General features: G+C 49.4%; 1 protein-coding gene across 1 annotated transcript; it reads right to left on the reverse strand.

Moving 5' to 3' along the window:
• Positions 1-3,708: 3,708 nt before the first annotated feature.
• On the reverse strand, positions 3,709-15,278 carry HYAL2 (hyaluronidase 2). Its single transcript, XM_063121090.1, is given in 5 exon segments — positions 3,709-4,875; positions 4,877-5,256; positions 7,234-7,323; positions 11,941-12,921; positions 15,172-15,278. Coding segments are annotated over 4 exon segments (1,419 nt in total). The 5' UTR covers positions 12,868-12,921; positions 15,172-15,278; the 3' UTR covers positions 3,709-4,853.
• Between the last annotated feature and the right edge of the window lie 2,517 nt (positions 15,279-17,795).

The raw sequence follows: 17,795 nt of genomic DNA on the forward strand, positions 1-17,795 counted from the left end.
GCTTTGCGGGCTCCTTTGTGGCACTAGAGGGTGCTCTCCTACTGGATGGAGAAGAGGAGTAGGGTGGCTGCATTCCCTCCCCTGAGTCAACACGGACCCTAGCGCAGAAGATGTTTTGACAGGGATTCATGAGGGACTGCTGTTCCTCATTTTTCTAAAGCTGGCAGTAGAGAAGTCTTGCATTCCTTATTTTCAGGCAAGGGACAAACAAGTCATCCCCTGCACCCCATCTCATGTTTGAGTAGAGGCTGGTAGACCTCCTCCAGTGAGAGCAGAGCTACCTCCACAAATGCAAGGCACTAGCGCTTGGAAGGGCACCCATTGAGCTGAAAGTGACCCACGTCAGCAGCTTCTGCTAGAAATCCTCTATCTCTCAGCCTTCCCCAACCTGGTACCGGCCAGATGTTTTGGACTACAACTTCCAGGGTTACTAGCCATATGCCACATCGACTCAGACTAATAGGAGTTGCAGTCCACAACGTATAGAGAACTCAGGGAAGGCTGCTTTATCTCCTTTCCCAATAGCAGCATAATGAGATGCTTGGTTGATTGGTCCAGTTATCCAAAATCTTACTCACATTCTCCTTAAAATTGAGAAAGATACTTGGTATGTACATGCCCTGTATGTTTTCAGCTACATCACACCACATTTTATCAGGCTCCAGATAGCCACAGACTGAATATGTCAAAGGGCAAAATCAGAAACAAATAAAGAGTGGTGTATTCTCCGATCCCTCTATTCAGGGGGACCAACAAAAGCACCCGTAGCTGAACTTAACTAGCAGAAGAAAGCTCATATTCTAGCATGCCCCATGCACATTCCTGTTGCTTCTGTGGTTTCAGAAAACTTACTGTTTTCTTGACTCTAGAGAATGGTCTGTAGCAGCCACCATACCCCACCCCAGAGCCAGCTTCATTCATAGAATCATAGAACAGAAGAGTTGGAAGGGGCCTATAAGGCCATTGAGTCCAATCCTCTTCTCATTGCAGGAATCCACCTTAAAGGCTGTCCAGCTGCCTCTTGAAGGCCTCTAGTGTGGGAGAGCCCACAACCTCCCTAGGCAATTGGTTCCATGGTCATACTGCTCTAACAGGAAGTTTTTCCTGATGTCCAGCCGGAACCTGGCTTCCTGTAACTTGAGCCCATTATTCCATGTCCTGCACTCTGGGAGGATCGAGAAGAGATCCTGGCCCTCCTCTGTGTGACAACCTTGCAAGTATTTGAAGAGTGCTATCATGTCTCCCCTCAATCTTTTCTTCTCTTCTCAAGGCTAAACATGCCCAGTTCTTTCAGTCTCTCCTCATATGGCTTTCTTTCCAGACCAATGATCATCCTTGTTGCCCTCCTCTGAACCCCCTCCAACTTGTCTGCATCCTTGGAATTGTTGTAGATCACAAGCTGAATGTGGGGGCCAAGATCTCTTCTTGGTCATCCCAAAGTGCAGGACATGGAATAATGGGCTCAAGTTACAGGAAGCCAGATTCCGGCTGAACATTAGGAAAAACTTCCTGACTGTTAGAGCAGTACGACAATGGAACCAATTGCCTAGGGAGGTCATGGGTTCTCCCACACTACAGACATTCAAGAGGCAGCTGGACAGCCATCTGTCAGGTATGCTTTAAGGTAGATTCATGCAATAAGCAGGGGTTTGGACTCTATGACCTTAGAGGCCCCTTCGACCTCTTCTATTATATGATTCTTGAAGTGTGGTGCCCAGAACTGGACACAATACTCAAGATGAGGCCTAACCAGTGCCGAATAGAGGGGAACCAGTACCTTCTGTGATTTGGAAGCTATACTTCTATTAATGCAGCCCCAAATAGCATTCGCTTTTTTTGCAGCCACATCACTGTTGGCTCATATTCAGCTTGTGATCTACAACAATTCCAAGAGCCTTCTCGCTTATAGTATTGCTGAGCCAAGTATTCCCCATCTTGTAACTGTGCATTTTGTTTCTTTTTCCTAGGTGTAGAACCTGGCATTTATCCCTATTAAATTTCATTCTGTTTTCAGCCCAGTGTTTCAGCCTATCAAGATCACTTTGAAATTTGTTTCTGTCTTCCAGGGTATTAGCTGTCCTACCCAATTTTGTGTCATCTGCAAATTTGATAAGCGTTTCCTGCATCGCCTCATCCAAGTCATTCCTCTGTGCCCAAAGACCTTGACAGAACCTTTGTCTTTGTGGACAAGGTGTAGCATCTTCTAAGCTTGAGAAGTCTTAAGTGGGAGTTTTACTTGGGGAAGCAGGGCCAGTTCAGGTGCTTTGGAAGAGCACATGAAGAATACACATTGGGTTAGTTTCTACACTCTCAGCCCACTATGTTTCCAGCAGCAGGGCTGATTCAAGGCAAACAGACTAGGCAGCTGGCCCACCTTCTACCCATGATCAGCACCAGAGTAATATCCCAGGATAAAGCACACTTCCAAACAGAGTTATCTCCTCTCTGAGACCCCTCCAAGGCACAGTAGCGAAGAGTGGTTTAAAGAAACAGCATCCACTCTCATCGCTTCTGCCAGAACCTCAAAGCAGCAGCAGCAGCGGGTTGGTGACCACTGCCCCATCAGCAAAATAAACATTCACTCAAATATTTTTGTTTTTATAAACTCTTGTCCTGGATACATACAGCCCAACCCCTGGAGTACAGAGCAGGCTGAGAGGAGCCCCTGCAGCTCAGAGGTACAGAACAGGCTGCTGGTTCAGGCTGTAGCATTTGCCAGTTAAGTCAACTTAGGGAGGAGGAGTGGAATTAGTTCTGGTAAAAAGAACTCAAAGAGGCTGGCCTCTGACAATGCTTGCAGTAGACAATCATCAAGGAGGAGGAGGAATGATGATAATCCTCAACAAGAAGACAGTCCTCAATATCAATCATCACAAAGGACCAGAAGAAGGAGAAGACAAGCTGCCACTTTATTACAGCTCTGCCTTCTTCGTCCTACTCATTCTCTCATGTCTCCGGCACAGCTCCCTCCCACTCCAGTGGCAACCCTATTTGCGTAGTGGCAGCCCATTAGGAATGGACTCCACACAGCATCAGAATTTCATTTGGCTCAGTGTCTCCAACAATGCCCCGAAAAGTTCTTCTATAGAGGCCCAGCCCTTTTAGGGATTATTGAGCCAGTATCAACCAAGAAACATGCAACCAATGAAAAACCGACCCTCCAGAACAACTCTTGCTTGACTGAAAGAAAAAGCAGCAAAAAGTCAAAGGTTAATTGTCAAGATGAAGCAAAAGCGGAACTGGGCTCCGTTTTGGAAGAAGGGGAACATAGAAGCAGTAGATGAGAAGGGGGCGATTCTCCTCCACTACTGTCTTTCTCTCTCGTGTAGTGTACATGAAGCCTGGCCCTGAAGGAGAGAGAGACTCCAGCACAGTGGCTTCTCTCTTCGACTGTGGCAACAGCCTGGCTCTGCTAGCCAAGTTTCACCATTGCAAGGAGCAGGAAGACTGGAGAACAGGAGGGCTCCATGCTGCTCCAGAAGAGCTAGCAAGGGGAATGGAAGGCCAGGCAGGCAGGTGGCATCATTTCTACAAGACAGCCGGAGGAGAGAGAGGGAGGCAGGCAGGCAGCTCCCTTGCATTTGGCCTCCAGTCTCTGGTTGCATGGAAGATGAGAAGAGACCGGGAATTGTCAGGCACTGGACCGGGAGGGGTGGGGAGGGTGCCCAGGCACAGCTGCTGGAATTCTTGCACTATCAGGCCAAAGGGGACGAACCACACATGTCGGGGCTGTGACAGGGAGCAGGCCAAAATGCTACGGAGTTCTGAAGGCAAATCCTGCTCCTAGCAGAGTCTCCTCATTGGCAAAGCATCGTAGGAAGAAGCACCCTTTGCCCAGTGAACAAACTCCCAACACACAGTGCATGACGCCCATCATTTTTCGCTGTGTGTCTTTTAATTTTGAGGTAAAACTTTTTGGTTTTCCTGTAACAGAGGCAGGGCTCCAACTTAGCACTGGCCACATATGGACAGAGCATGGCATTCCCATTTTCTCCTCCACCCTCCCACCATTAATGCCCTTATCCAGGCAATTAAAAAAATCCTTTGCCCCCAAGCTCACTGTCAGCACTTGCTCCTCTCCAGGATAATCCACACAGGCTGAGCAGCGCTGTTCTCCTTCTCTACCACCTATCCTAAAGAGATGTGTATCAGCAGCAATTGTTTCTTCCCTACAGCAGCTCCGTCAGACCCACCACGCTCCTCCCTAGACGTACACCCCGGGACTCCAGTTGTATAACGGTGCCTCCATCCCTCCTTACAACAGAAGAGCCAAGCACTTCCTCCCCAGCCCTGGCAGCCAAGGTCCAGAGCTCCCACCACCACCACCACCACCAAGAACCTGCTGGATGCAGCCATCAAGTCCCTTCCCCCAGTTCCATGTCGTTTGAGTAATTCATCCCATCCTCCAGTCCTGCTCCCCTTTGGGGGTAGCTGATCCAAGGCACCTTATCAGCTCCTGGGTTGGAGGCACTTCTTGTCAGTCCATGACCAAGGGCAGTGGGGGGAAAGGCAGACGAGGCCTTGCCTGATGGCAGCCCCTGACCTTTACCAAGCCCAAAAGTGGCCCTCTTTTTCCAGTAGTCCATCTGTCCATGAACAGAAATACTGTTGGTGGGGAGAAGGGCCCTCTGCCTCTTGAAGGGCCAGTGGCACACATGGGAGAGAGGTAGGACAGTCTCTTAAATAGTAGGTCTGCTACATCATTGCTAAATAAAGGTATAAAACAAAACACCAAGAGGCTGGTGGCTCCTATTTCTCCCTTTCTGGCTACCCTCCCTGCCTATTGCACCCCATCGCCCACTCTATGCACCAGGAATGTGCTGTCAGCCACACAGATGCCAGTTAGAGGCAGCCTAGTGCAAACAGGCCAGAAGAGAGCGTGATCAACAACTGGAGACCCAGGTCACAGGAAAGGTAGGGGCCGCCGCCAGGGGGGTTCAGCTGCTCCTCGCATCCTTCGCCGCGCCAGCCCTGGTAGCAATGGCACAGGAAGTGGTTCTGTAGGAAGTCCGTGTCATCCTGAGAGAGCTTCCCCCGGGCCGCAAGCAGGGCCTTGGCCTGCCGGGATTCATTGCGGTAGATCTGGAAGTTGGCTGGGTTGAGATGCATGAAGACGTTTGCATCACTGTTTTGGCGCCGGCAACGCCCATGGCCATGGCACAGAGCCCGGCTGCAGAGTTCGGCTGCTGTCGTCACATTGATGATGTAATGGCCGAGGTCCTCCTCGATGTAGTTTTTAATCATCTGGCAGGTGTCCTGCAGAGGAGAGGAGCGAGAATGAGTGACAGCTGATGGGAGGCAGAAAGCAGGCCCAACAGATCAAGGGCCAGGCTAGTGGGTGTGGTGAGAAAGGTGGCTGGTTCAAGCTTCCCTCCTATGATTTTGCATCAGGGATCCAATGAGAGAGAGAGAGAGAGAGAGAGAGAGAGAGAGAGAGAGAGAAGTGTCAAAACAAGGTATCATTTTAATAAGAGAATATGATTAAGAGATGGAGAGAGAGAGAAAGACAGACAGACTGTACAATCTTGGGTATCTTACAATCTACTGTTCAGATTCCTGGTGAAAGAGTGACAAAAAGCCCAAACCCACACATAGTTACTTAGAAGTCAGTTCCACTGGTTTCAATGAGATTTGCTTCTAGGTAAGTATGGATAGGATTTCTGCCTTTGTCAGTGTTTTTCAATGTTTTATTCATTAATGGGAGTCTTTGGGTGAGATGCTGGCTGGGGAATGCTGGAGTTGTAGGACTTTTTTTCTAGTCTAAACACGCATAGGATTGCCCCCTTAATTTATTTAGTACACTTATATCCCATCTTTCTTTCATCATGGAACTCAAGGTAGTGGCTGTGGGGCTTTCGCAGGTGGTCCATTCAGGCACTGTCCAGACCTGCTCAGCTTTAGTATGTTTACTACATCAGGTAATTACTGTAGGTCTGCAGACATGAAATGATGCAACTCACTTGCTACTCTCTACTATTGCTTCACATCCTTATTGGAAGTTTGCAAGAATTGCCTCTGAGAGAGCCCGGTTACAAGGCTTCCGCTCAACTCTTTCAGAGGCACAGAATTGTGGAAGAGGGCAGCCTTTGAGGGCCAAGAAAATGCAGTGCTGGCAGCTCTCGAGGGCTGCCATTAGCCTCCTACTCTTTGGAGTAGGCTAGTACTTTCTCAATGGGAAGAGTCCTCTTAGAGCAGAAACACGAATATAATTAAGATTGGAGGGGTGGGGCAACACATGGCCCATGGTCCACATGGGCCCCTGCAGCTCCACATTGCCTCCACAATAATCAGCACAAAAAAGAAAAGAAAATAAAGCCACTATGGAGGCTTGCTAAGGACAAATTTAGCTTGAAAGGCATTTCTTGGTGGTGGTCACCGCAGAAAAAGTTTGGCCTTCAGAGAGTTAGGGTTGGGGGGCGAGTGAAATTGGCCCCCTGAACCACCTGAAGTTCCACACCCCTGGATTAGAGCTACGCACAGCCTCAACCACCAATCTTAAACTGAGGGCAGCTGTTGGCCATTACACTCTGTGGACACAAACAGGAGTATTTTTGCATCCTTGCATTTCAATCATGAATGCTCTATATAGCTGGCATTAGCATCAGAATGGCAACAAGCTCAACTGAATCCCTGAAGTGCCAACAAGGCCTCTGTTGGGACTGTGCCCCCTTGAGCAAACTGACCAGGTATCAAGGAGGAGAATCCTTGTAGCTCTCAAAGCGAAAGGCCGTTAAGAGTAAAAAAAGCTGCCTTCTCTCTCGTGCAGCCTTCCCTTACCCAGCTGGGTCGCTCCAGATTTTTGAGACTACCACTACTATCAGCGCCAGCCAGCATGGTCAGGGTGATGGGAGTTACAGTCCAACAACATCTGGAAGCTGTGCTAGTGACAGGTGGTCACATCCAACGGACGATGCTCTTTGTCTACATGTGTCCCTCCATTCTGGCCTCCACGTGTCCCTCCATCAGCAGGCTACCCAGATCACAGGATTGCCTGCCTTGCCTATTATCTCAACAGCCTCTTCAAAGATCTTCTAGCTTTTAAACAAAATAAACTGGAGAAGCACTACTAAGAGCATTTCCTGCTGAAGCAGACAGGACCCAACAAGTTTCTGAGAGGAGGGAGATCAAAGGGTGTGTTTAAAAGATCCATGGGAAAACAAGTCCACTCGAGGCTTGTCTAGGCAGGAGAGTGTGCTGAGCAGGAGGCTGGGTGGGTGGGGGAATCATACGTACCCGACTTCCAGTGTTTTCTGCATCTCCCCAGAAGATAACTCCAGCTGCCCCCAGGGCAGCACTCTCCCCAATGGTGGAGATCAAGTCCATCTGGAAGGGAATATCCAAGTAGATCCACAATTATTATAGATGCACAATATCAGGAGATTAGCAGAATACTCTCTAGCTCAGAATTGGTATCATTCAGCCTTCCCCAACCTGGTGCTCTACAAATGTTTTGGATTACAACTCCCATCAGCTCTTGCCAGCATGGCCAATGGTCAGAAATGCTGGGAATTGTGGCCCAAAATAACTGAAAGGCACCAGATCGGGGAAAGCTGATATAACCGTCTCCTACTCCTGAACTATTACTATTCCTTAAACAGGGAAGGGAAAAAATACATTTAACGCTGGTGTTAACCCTATGGTGGAAAGAGCAAGGCCCAATTCGCCATTCAGTTTCCAGAGTGGGAGCCGTGTTAGTCTTTTGCAGCAAAAGCAACCATTTATTCATCTGGCATAAGCTTTCATGAACACCGTCCACTTCATCAGATACCACATATGTATCTGAGGAAGTGGACAGTCTCCATGAAAGCTTATGCCAGAATACATTTGTTCGTCTTTAAGGTGCCACATGACTCTTTATTGTTTTCACCTTTCAAGACCTGCATTGCCAGACAGAAGCATTGCACATTTCAGACTGATCAAGTAAAAGCAGTCGAGAACCTTGCCTGGCTGCTGCGGGGATTGGAGCTCCATCATGGCACTATAGGAAGCACAATTCAGTTCCCCCTGTAGGATCACTCTTATACAATGGCACAGTACTGCTCAGCTACACTTTCACAGAAAGGATGGAAAGCATTGCCCAGATATAGTTCATGGCATGTTCTACTTGGTGCCACAGGATAAGCTCCGTACAAGGACATTATTTCCAGGTAAGAAGTTGGTGTGCACACCAGCATCATGTGCATATCTACTTACCCGTGCAGGCTAGCCGTCTCCAACCTGGTGCCCTCCAGATGGACTGGACTACAGCTCCCATCATCCCCTGCCAGCATAGCCAGGGGTCAGGAATGCTGGGAGTTGGACATGCTGGCTAGGGATGATGGGAGCTGCAATCCAAGACCTCTGGAGGGCACCAGGTTAGAGAAGGGTGATGTAGACCCGCAGGTGGGAAGCCCTAGATGACGGCAGGTCCCCACAGCACTTACATGCAGCAAAAAAGATGTACATGCTGTTCCCAACATCACTTCCCCCACCCCCAACATCGCCACCATTGTCCATGGGTTCTGGTGCCATTCCCTAGGTGGCTTTGAAGCTGTTATGCAAGTATCACCCCATGCGAAGCAGTCCGCTCTTATGCAATTCTGCACCTGGTGGGGAATTGCAACAGGTAGCCTCTGGCCATCCGCAGCACAACGTCTGCTTTCCTGGATATGTGGGAAGATACGCCATGACCCCAGCCCCAGCCTGCTCGCTGTGCACACTGCAGTCCCCTTACACCACCCTCCCCCTTACCACATCCTGGTAGCCTCTAGATGAGTTAGACTGCAACTCCCATCATCCCCAGCCAGCTAGGAACAATGGGACTTGCAGTCCAACATATCTGGACAGCATCAGGTTCAGGGAGACTGGGAGGGGCTACTTCTCCAAAATGGAAGCGAAGCCCAAATCAAGGGATGCACTGGCCAGGCATTACAGCCTCAGTATTCGTGTAACTCCCATGCATTTCAGAAAAGACAGGCTTCAAATTGCAGATATGTAGGCCTTGATAGGATAATTTGTGGTTTGTGCAAGAGAAACATTTCTACTTCATGAACAGAAGCAAGAAATATAAAACAAAAGCAAACCATGGTGCTCAGACCACCAAGAGCAACCCTTGAGTTGAGGGGGGGGGGGAGCCAAAAATCCTGTCTTACAGACAAGTAGGCCTTTAGACACAGTGTGGTTTAAGAAAAAAAGAATAGTTATGAGTGTCTGCTACAGAGCAAAGAACAACGGTCAGATAGCTGAATCAAAACAAAACACCAGAACTAGACATTTACTAACTCTTGCCTAAACATGTAGTAGCTTATGCCAGAAAAGATTGCTAGCCTCTAAGCTTCCAAAAGACATGTTATCATGTAGAGGTCCCTGAATTTAAAGTGGAGCGGACTGATCCAGACCTCCTAAGCCCAGTTCCAGAGCAGATCGGGGGAAGTCAGGATCGGTCCAAAGTGATTCAGACTATTCCGAAGCTTCGGAGCCAGGTAAGTGGGAAGGGGAGCTTACCTGGCTCCCCCATCCGCTGCCACCGCAGTCTCTGCAGCGATGGCGGCAGGTAAGTGGGGCTTACCTGGCTCTACTGCCGCCACAGTCCATGCGGCAACGGTGTGGCACCAGGTGGGGGAGGGGGGCTTACCTGGCTCTGCGGTCGCTGCGGTCCGTGCAGTGGCAGACGGCGGAGCCAGATAAGGGGGGGGGGGCTTATTCAGACCCCATTTTGGCATCTGAATAACCGGTTCTGGAGTGGGTCAGGGGAGGGGCCGTCTGGATCGACCCGAAGCAGTTCGGGCCTGATCCGGAAGGTCCAGATCAGGATCCGAAGCAGTTCGGAGGGGGGCATGCACAACCCTTTTATCATGTATTAGTGTACAGAAGGGAACCTCCAGCCCACAGGTCATACTCGGCCTGCAAGAGAGCTCCATCCATCCAGGCTGCCAGCTTCTCCTGCCCCCAGCCAAAAGCCAGTCACTTCCAATTGCAGTGGCGGGGTGGGTGGGGGCAGAGCAATCATGTCAGGGGCTACATGCCAACAGTAGGTGGCCCCACCCATTTCTGGTGTGGCCACGCCCACTCAGAAATATTGCCCTGTCCACTGCTAGCATATGGCCTTTGACATGTTTGCCCAGAGCCAATTTCGCCCTCTACTGCTACTTCACTTGCACTGTTTACCTTCAGAGCAGTCTTTAGTTAACCCATGTGATTTCCAAATAGCAGGGATAAAAACCTCCATTCATTCCATCCATGGGAAAAGCCAACCCCTTAAAGAGCAAGGGCTGCATTTTGGAGGCCCAGCATTCACACTGGCCCTAGAATTTTTTCCAAAATGCTCAACTGCAAAGCTGCTCTTGCCTTTAGTCAGAGGCTGAGCACAAAACTAAGGTGAGTATGGACGAACACAAGAGACTGCGCTTCCCTCTGCTTTCCCCCAAATGAACTGTAGGGTGCAAATTCGTGCAAAGGGGCTTACCAAAGGAAGTTGCAACTGTTGGAGGCTGACTGTCTAGCAGGCCTGGGCAACTTGTGGCACTCCAGATGTTTTGGCTTACAACTCCCACCAGTCCTAGCCAGCATAATCAATAGTGAAGGACCACAGGAGTTGTAGGCCCAAACATCTGGAGAGCCACAAGCTGTCCAGCTCTGGTCCAGGTTCTGTTTCAGCACCTTCTCCAACCAACCTCATGTACACCAAGGCAAGGCCAAAATGATCTGATCTCAGATGCATATAGAGGTCGCAAGGTCAGAAAGGAAGCTGCTCCCTGCCCTTGAGTAGCCTTTTCTTCCCATCTCTCATAAACACATGATAGGACAGGCAGGTTATCCTATTACTTTTATTTCCCACAGTGCATCTCACCTCCTTGAAAGGGCACCACCCCCACCTCCACGCATTCATTTACAGTCACAGGGACCAACGTTCCCAGAAAGGTCTCTCTCCAGGCTGGGGAGGAACACAGGGTCAGAACGTTTGCTCCATCTGGCCCAGTATTGTCAACACTGACTGGCAGCAGTGGCTCTCTAGGGTTTCAGGCAGGAGTTTTTCTAGCCCTATCTGCAGATGTCAGGGATTGAACCTGGGATCTTCTGCATGCAAAGCAGGGACTCTTATCACTGAGCTACACACACCCCTAATGCGGAGGCAGAAGAAAGAAGGCAGTGCATTCCTGCTTTAGGTGCTCCATCGTCTGGACCCGGAGACTATCTTCCACTATCTTCAGACTTAGGGAGGTCTCTGCAGGATTCTGTTCTGTCTTTCAATGTTAGCAACCCTCAGACGTTACCTTGGAAAGCTGCAGAGGCAGAAGTTTACAGCCCCAAAGGCTGGCATGGAATCGGATGACCATGAAGCATGGATGCTCTCTCACCAACATAACTGAGTCAACAGAAGAGATTCCTTAATTTACTTTGCATACCTCAGGCATGCTAATCCCACCCACAGGAACAATTTGGAGCATTACTTCTGATTTTTCTCTGTATTCAGCAGTATCCACTCGCTGGACATTTATCTAACCCAATGGATCCCTCTCTATCCTTAAGGGAAACCCTCAGCAAAAATGCAAAACTAATGATTCTAGGAGAATTAAGAGACCATTACTAACATAACTTTCCTGGGGCCAGACACAACTGATGAGAGACAGACAGAAGCAGCTGGCTCCTTCACCCCACCCCTCACAGACTTCGTCTTAGGTTTCCAGCATGCCAATGGTACTGTTTTCCAAGCTGCTGCATTGACACCCAAGAGAAAGGTCTTGGTGTGTCCTACCTCCTGTAAGACAACAAACCAAGGCATTTACTAAGTCCCTGAGGGGTGCCCTACATGGCTGGGGAGCGGCGTTTGGCTTGGGCATCCCAAACGAAGCAGGCCTGCACTACAAATGACCATTCTAAGTGGACCAGATTTCCACCCTAGTTGTCCTTGTTTGGGGGATAGTTGCTCCCAATTCCAGTACGAAGGATTTCCAAGCTTACCTGGCTTAAGACATCCTGTCTGCGGATATAGGTGGGCCTGCTGTAGACAAAGACAGGGAGGGCGTAGTCATCATGATGCTGCTGAGAGATACGAAGGGCCTCTTTTACCCGAGACCTCACAAACTTGCGCCCGTTTGCGGTGTTGGCCAACATCTGCTCCAAGTAGATGGAAGGGTAAAGGGCCGTGCTCTCCTTCCAGAGCCAGGACAGATAGTCATTGCGTGTCTTCTCTACATCAGGGCATTGGCCTGTGTAGCTGTCCTGGTTCTTGCTGTAGTCATGGTTATAGCAGTCTGGGAAGAGGTAGTAGCCCCACAATTGCCGGGGACGAAAGTTCTTGGCGTGCCATAGGGTCTCCCTCATAAATTCAGCAGCCGACGTCTCAAATTCATACTGAGCCACCTTCTTCACTTGGTCTTCTGGCAACCCAGGACGTCGAGCCAGCACCAGCTGACTAGAAGCATTGCGGTAGATGTCCTTTGGCCCCCAGTTCCGGATCCAGATGGGTCTCCACTCTTCCCAGTCGATGACAGCCAGGCCCTCCTTCGTTGGAGAGCGGATGTATTTCTGGATGCCTTCCGGTAAGCGCTTCAGATGCTGCTGTAGGCTGCCATTTTGGGGCACCCCCCCGTTGACCGCCACCTTCTGCCCATCATAGTATGGATAAAGGCCCAGGCGCTCTTTATAGAAAATGGTCAATTTCTGGTCCACGAAGCCCTCGTTGGGCGAGGCCTGCACGTCGAAGATGCTGAAGTCTAGCTGGACCTTGAAGCGAGGCTGGCAGTCCTGCGTTGGCACATTCCAGCCCACCATGAAGGGCCGCTGGGTGAAGATGGGAGCAAAAGCAGGCTTCTCGTATTGCCCTGGGGCACCAGCCGCAACCAGGTACAGGAGCCATGTCACAGCCAGCACAGAGCCTGCCTGCATCCTCTCCAAGTTGTCTGAGGTCTAAGTGATGGCAAATCACATGCAGAACAAGACCTGCAAAGAAGGAGGAGGAAGGGCAAGTGGGCAGGCAGAGAAGAGATAGGTTTGTGATTATACTGAAACAAGGGGTGAAGGAAAGCACCACCCTTCTCACACCATGAGCTTCTGTCTGGTCAATAGTACAGGCTAATGTTGACCACTTGCAACGCTTCATGGAAGAATTCCTCAAACTGGACTAGTATCTTATTATTATTATTATTATTTATTTATATAGCACCATCAATGTACATGGTGCTGTGCAGAGTAAAACAGTAAATAGCAAGACCCTGCAGCAATAATCCTCCTGCCACTAGTTTTTATTCCACTCAAAAGGTAGGGAGGGGAGAGAAACCCTCTGGTTTACAGCTCGTAAAGTGAGACACCAAAAGTGAGGGAGGGAGGGAGAGAGAGAGATCAGAGCACCCACCTAATAGTTGTGGCAGAGCTAGGAAATGAGCGTTGACTCTTACAATTCCTACCCCCAAAGTCTAGCCTTTTCCCTGGGATATCCCAACAGACAATATGCCTTTATTTTTCCAGCAATAGTACCAATTCCCAAAGCTTCACGCCAGCAACCTGCAGTAACCCGTCTGCTCACAAGCCCGAGTTTGGAACGGTCTTCACACAAGAGAGCCTTGCAAAAGCACAAAGCAGGCACTCGCAAGGAAGCAGCGGGGAGCAGAGCAAACCATGGCAGAGAAGAAGCCCTCTCCCTGGAGCGTCAAGAAATTCTGCATGCACAGACACATGTCTGGAAAACCGGCATGTTCATTTAACAGCCTGCCAGCATTGCAGAGAGGCTTCCTAGAAAAGGCACTCGTTATTTTTAAAGACCCCCTCCCACCCCATACATGCTTGCTTTTCTGCTACTGAAGGTCCCTTTATCAGTATATTCCTAGATTAACTCATGGCCCTTAGACCAACATCAGATTCCACAGAAGCTCCCTTGGCCTCAGTAGGTAAATGGGGAGCAAACAGAAACCACCCCAATCCTGGCTGTGGAAGCTTTTCACTAAGGGAGCCAAACAAGTGAGACCTCAAGCCTTGACTTCGGGAAAGGTTGGTTCTAGCAGCCCTTCCCACCACTGCCCCAAGCCTTGAACTATTTCAGAGAATTTAAAATAGGATGCTTCTGTACATGAATCACAATAAAAACAATAGACTTCCCGTAGCTTTAAAGCAGGCCTGTCTGAACTACAGCAAGCGCTCCCTCAAAACGGCAAAACACCCAGCCCGGTCTCAAGAAAGATGTCCGTAGGGAAGTCATCCTTTGTTCTCGAACTGCACTTGCCCCACCATAGGTTTGTTTTTTGTTTAAAAAAAGAAAAAGAGTAGCTCTGTCTGTGTGTCTTGAGTGTTGTTGTTTTTTTAAAAAAAACTTGTTTTAAGGAAAGAGTTCACAAGGTGAATTCTTTGGTGAGAAGAAAGCAGCCCGTATCAAGTAGCGGTTTGAGAGGAAGGAGCCAAGGGAGAAATGTAGATGTCAGCAATTGTAGAACTAACAAAGCCACAGGAAAAAGCCCAGGCTTAAGGGCGATTATTGGAGCAACCCAGATAACGCCAGAGCAGGTAGTAGCAGCAGCGCAGGGTGGGAGAATGCAGCTTAAAACGGGGGTGGGGGTGGGGGTGGAAGAAAGCCCAGGCGTTACTCCGGCCGGGTCAGCGGGACAGCGAGCAGCGCTTCTGCACGTGCTAAGGCAAACACCGAGCCCGACCTCCCGAGTCCTCCGGCGCGAGGAAATCTCCCCCCAGGAAAGGAGCAGCTGGGATTCGCGCTGCTCTGCCGAGCTGCAAACCAGAACACTCTCCGCAAAATATTCCAGCGGGGCACATAGGAAGGGGCCGGGGGTGGGGAGATAAGTTCAAGAAGAAGAAGGGGTTTGCTTTCCATCCTCTGGCTCGGCTTCCTCAAAGGGCATTTCACCGACTAGGAGGTTTGCCAAACCAAGCAGGGAAAGGGATCCGCAGGAAACTTCGCCTTGCACCGATGCGCCAGAGGACTCGAGGAAGGCACCGCTCCGCCGAAGGCACCACGCTAGAAGTGCTTGAGGAAAACCCACCCTAAACAGACACACACACCTCCTTTCCGATTTCTTTCTCAACTCCAGACCCTCCTTGCCAATCAAACCCTAAACCAGCCCTGAGCGCTTCTAGGCAGCTTCTCCATTTTTCTTTCTTTTTCCTGCTCCTTCTTCTTTTTTTTAACAACCCCGAAAAAAGGGTGGAGGGAACCAACACGCTGGAGTTTTCCTTGCAAGAACTCACCTGGATAACTTAATCACCCCCCTTGCCAGCTTAAGTACAGTATCCTCCCGGGCACAGAGCAGTCCCTTCTTAAAGGGCACATGAGCCCAGTACCACCCACCCTCTTCTCCGGCTACTCAGCTTTTCCTTTAAAAGATCCCAGCGAGGGACGGGCCGATGCCGATTTGCAGGAAGGGGAGGCCGGCAGCCCTCAAGGGAAAAGGCCACCCGAGCAGACTTTGCAGTGCATTGCCTGAACTGAGAAAGATATTTTGAAGCTTTAGTTTTTAACACTCAGGTGAAAATACTGCAATGTTCCCCCACCCCTCCCTCCCAGCATTGCCGGATCTGAACGCTCCCCCCCCCGCCTGCTGGAACCATTTGGTACAATCCAGCTGCCTTTTTGTATGCCAATTGTGGCTTGTCTCTTAAAGGGACACGAATGTATTTAATAGTTTGAGAGAAAGGAATGTAATATGGTAGTAGTAGGCAAGATGCCAACAAGTTCGCAGATTCAGTACAGTAAAAGCGGCTGCAATCCCCCCCCTCTCCAGCCTCTGCAGAAAGAGGCAATATATGGAGTAGACAGGGACGTGAACTTCCAGCTACTCACAGCTATTCTTAGCATGGGATGCTCAGAACATTTTTGAGCTAGAAATTGCAATGTCAGGGCTCTGCTCTGGAACACATTTTCAATGGTGGGACTCTGGGAGAAGGAAAGTGCTTCTTGGCATGTGCAGAGTGCACTTCCCTCAAAAGTGAATAATCACAGCTGCCCCTATGGCAGGTCTGCCATTAGAAAGCAGGGCATCAAATCAAGGTGACATTCAGATATTTTTTTTAGCATATATACTGTTTTAAGGCACAATCCTACGCGTGTTTAGAAAGAGAAAAGCATAGCTGGCTGGGAATGCTAGGAGTTGTAGGGCTTTTTTTCCTGTCTAAACATGCATAGGGCTGCACCCTTAGAGTACTTAGAGTGCTTCACATAAATTATACATTCAACAACCCTGTAAGATAGCCTTTCCCAACCTTGGGTCCCCAAATGTTGTTGGAATGTTCCCATCATACCCAACCATTGGCTATGCTGGCTGGCAATGATGGGAGCAGTAGTTGAACATCTGGAGATCGAAGGTTGGAGAAATCTGAGAGACATTGGCAAACCAAAGGGGTGAGAGACATTGGTTTGCCAATGGTCACTTACTGAGTTCAAGGCAGAGGAGGCAGGCCTGAATCCCCTCACCTCACATTTTAGAAATTAAGCCTTGAGGATACTGTAGCCCAGCCTTCCTCAGCCTAGTACCCTCCAGATGTGTGAGACTACAACTCCCATCATCCCCATTGGTCTGCTGACTGGGAATGGTGGGAATTGGGGGTCCAGGGCCTCCAGAAGCTGCCAAGCTGGAAACGTCTGCTGTAGACAATGGAGAAACTCCGCTCCTCCCAGAAGTGGTGACGTGCGACAGGAGTGGCATCGAAGGGAGAACGTCCGGCACCATTTTAGAAGGACGGGGGATAAAGAAGTGCCCAGATATTTCATTCTATCTGCACCAGGTCTTGCCAGGGGACTTTGGCAAGAACAATGCTAGAGGAACTTTTTGTGAACTTTTTTGTTGAAGAAGCCCCACTGGCTCACCACCCTTCTTCCCACACCACCTCTCAGTGGCAATTGGTATAAGGATTGACTTGGGAGCACTGGCTCTATTATCATGGCACAAAGCGGTTGTTATGTCCAGAGCTTGGAATCCCTCAGAGGGAGTGTTCATTTGATTATAGACTGTAGATAAACATCTGCCCCAGGAGCTTTCACTGAATAGCCATTGTCTCGTGCTGCTGCTGCAGCAGCAGCAGCAGCCCTGTCTTCTTCCAAGGAATATGACTGCCACCTCATTGGGTGGGTTCAGCAGGAACTCCTTGCATCCTGGCAACAGGGATGCAGGATTCTGCCACTGCAAACAATTGCTACCTACCAACCAGTGCTCTGGAGCTGTTCCAAAGAGCCGCTAGAAATCAGAAAGAAAAGCAGCACTTGAGAGCCATGATGCCATAGGGTTAGATTTTGTTCAACTATGAAGTTTTGCACCTTTTCTCATTTGCAGTCTTGCCGCAAGCATAGAAATCCCCAGAAAGCGTGCCCAGTAGCCCAGCGGGATTTTCTCATGTTGGAAGCCAAGGGGAAGTGCTTGTGGCTGGGGTTCTGAGTGATAGCAGCCTGTTTGGACTTAGGGGAGTTCAGTGCTTCCAAAATCTTACTTAGGATCACCCATTTAACTATATAGGATAGCATGGTTTGCTATACCTGCAATGTCCTGAATTCAAAATGACTAGGGTGTTTTATAGAAGTGTTCCAACCTATGCCTACATGAAACCAATAAGCACCCTAACTCAATAGGAAAAACTAGGCACAGGATGCTACTGAGGAGGGAAGAAGATGGCATTTACAGTGAGCAATCCTGTGCATATCAATGTGGCAGCATGCAGGCCTAGTCAGTTAAACTGTCAAAGGTGCAGGAGTTCTGCCCCCAAAACAGATGGAAGACATACTTTGTTGACAGATGTGTCACCATGTTGGCACTACCAGAGACAGGACTGAGCCATTCTTATTTATTTGATTTGTACCCCACATTTCAACCTCAAAATGGTGT

The sequence above is a fragment of the Elgaria multicarinata genome, chromosome 3 (assembly GCF_023053635.1).
Source record: "Elgaria multicarinata webbii isolate HBS135686 ecotype San Diego chromosome 3, rElgMul1.1.pri, whole genome shotgun sequence".
In the NCBI taxonomy this organism is placed as follows: domain Eukaryota; kingdom Metazoa; phylum Chordata; class Lepidosauria; order Squamata; family Anguidae; genus Elgaria; species Elgaria multicarinata.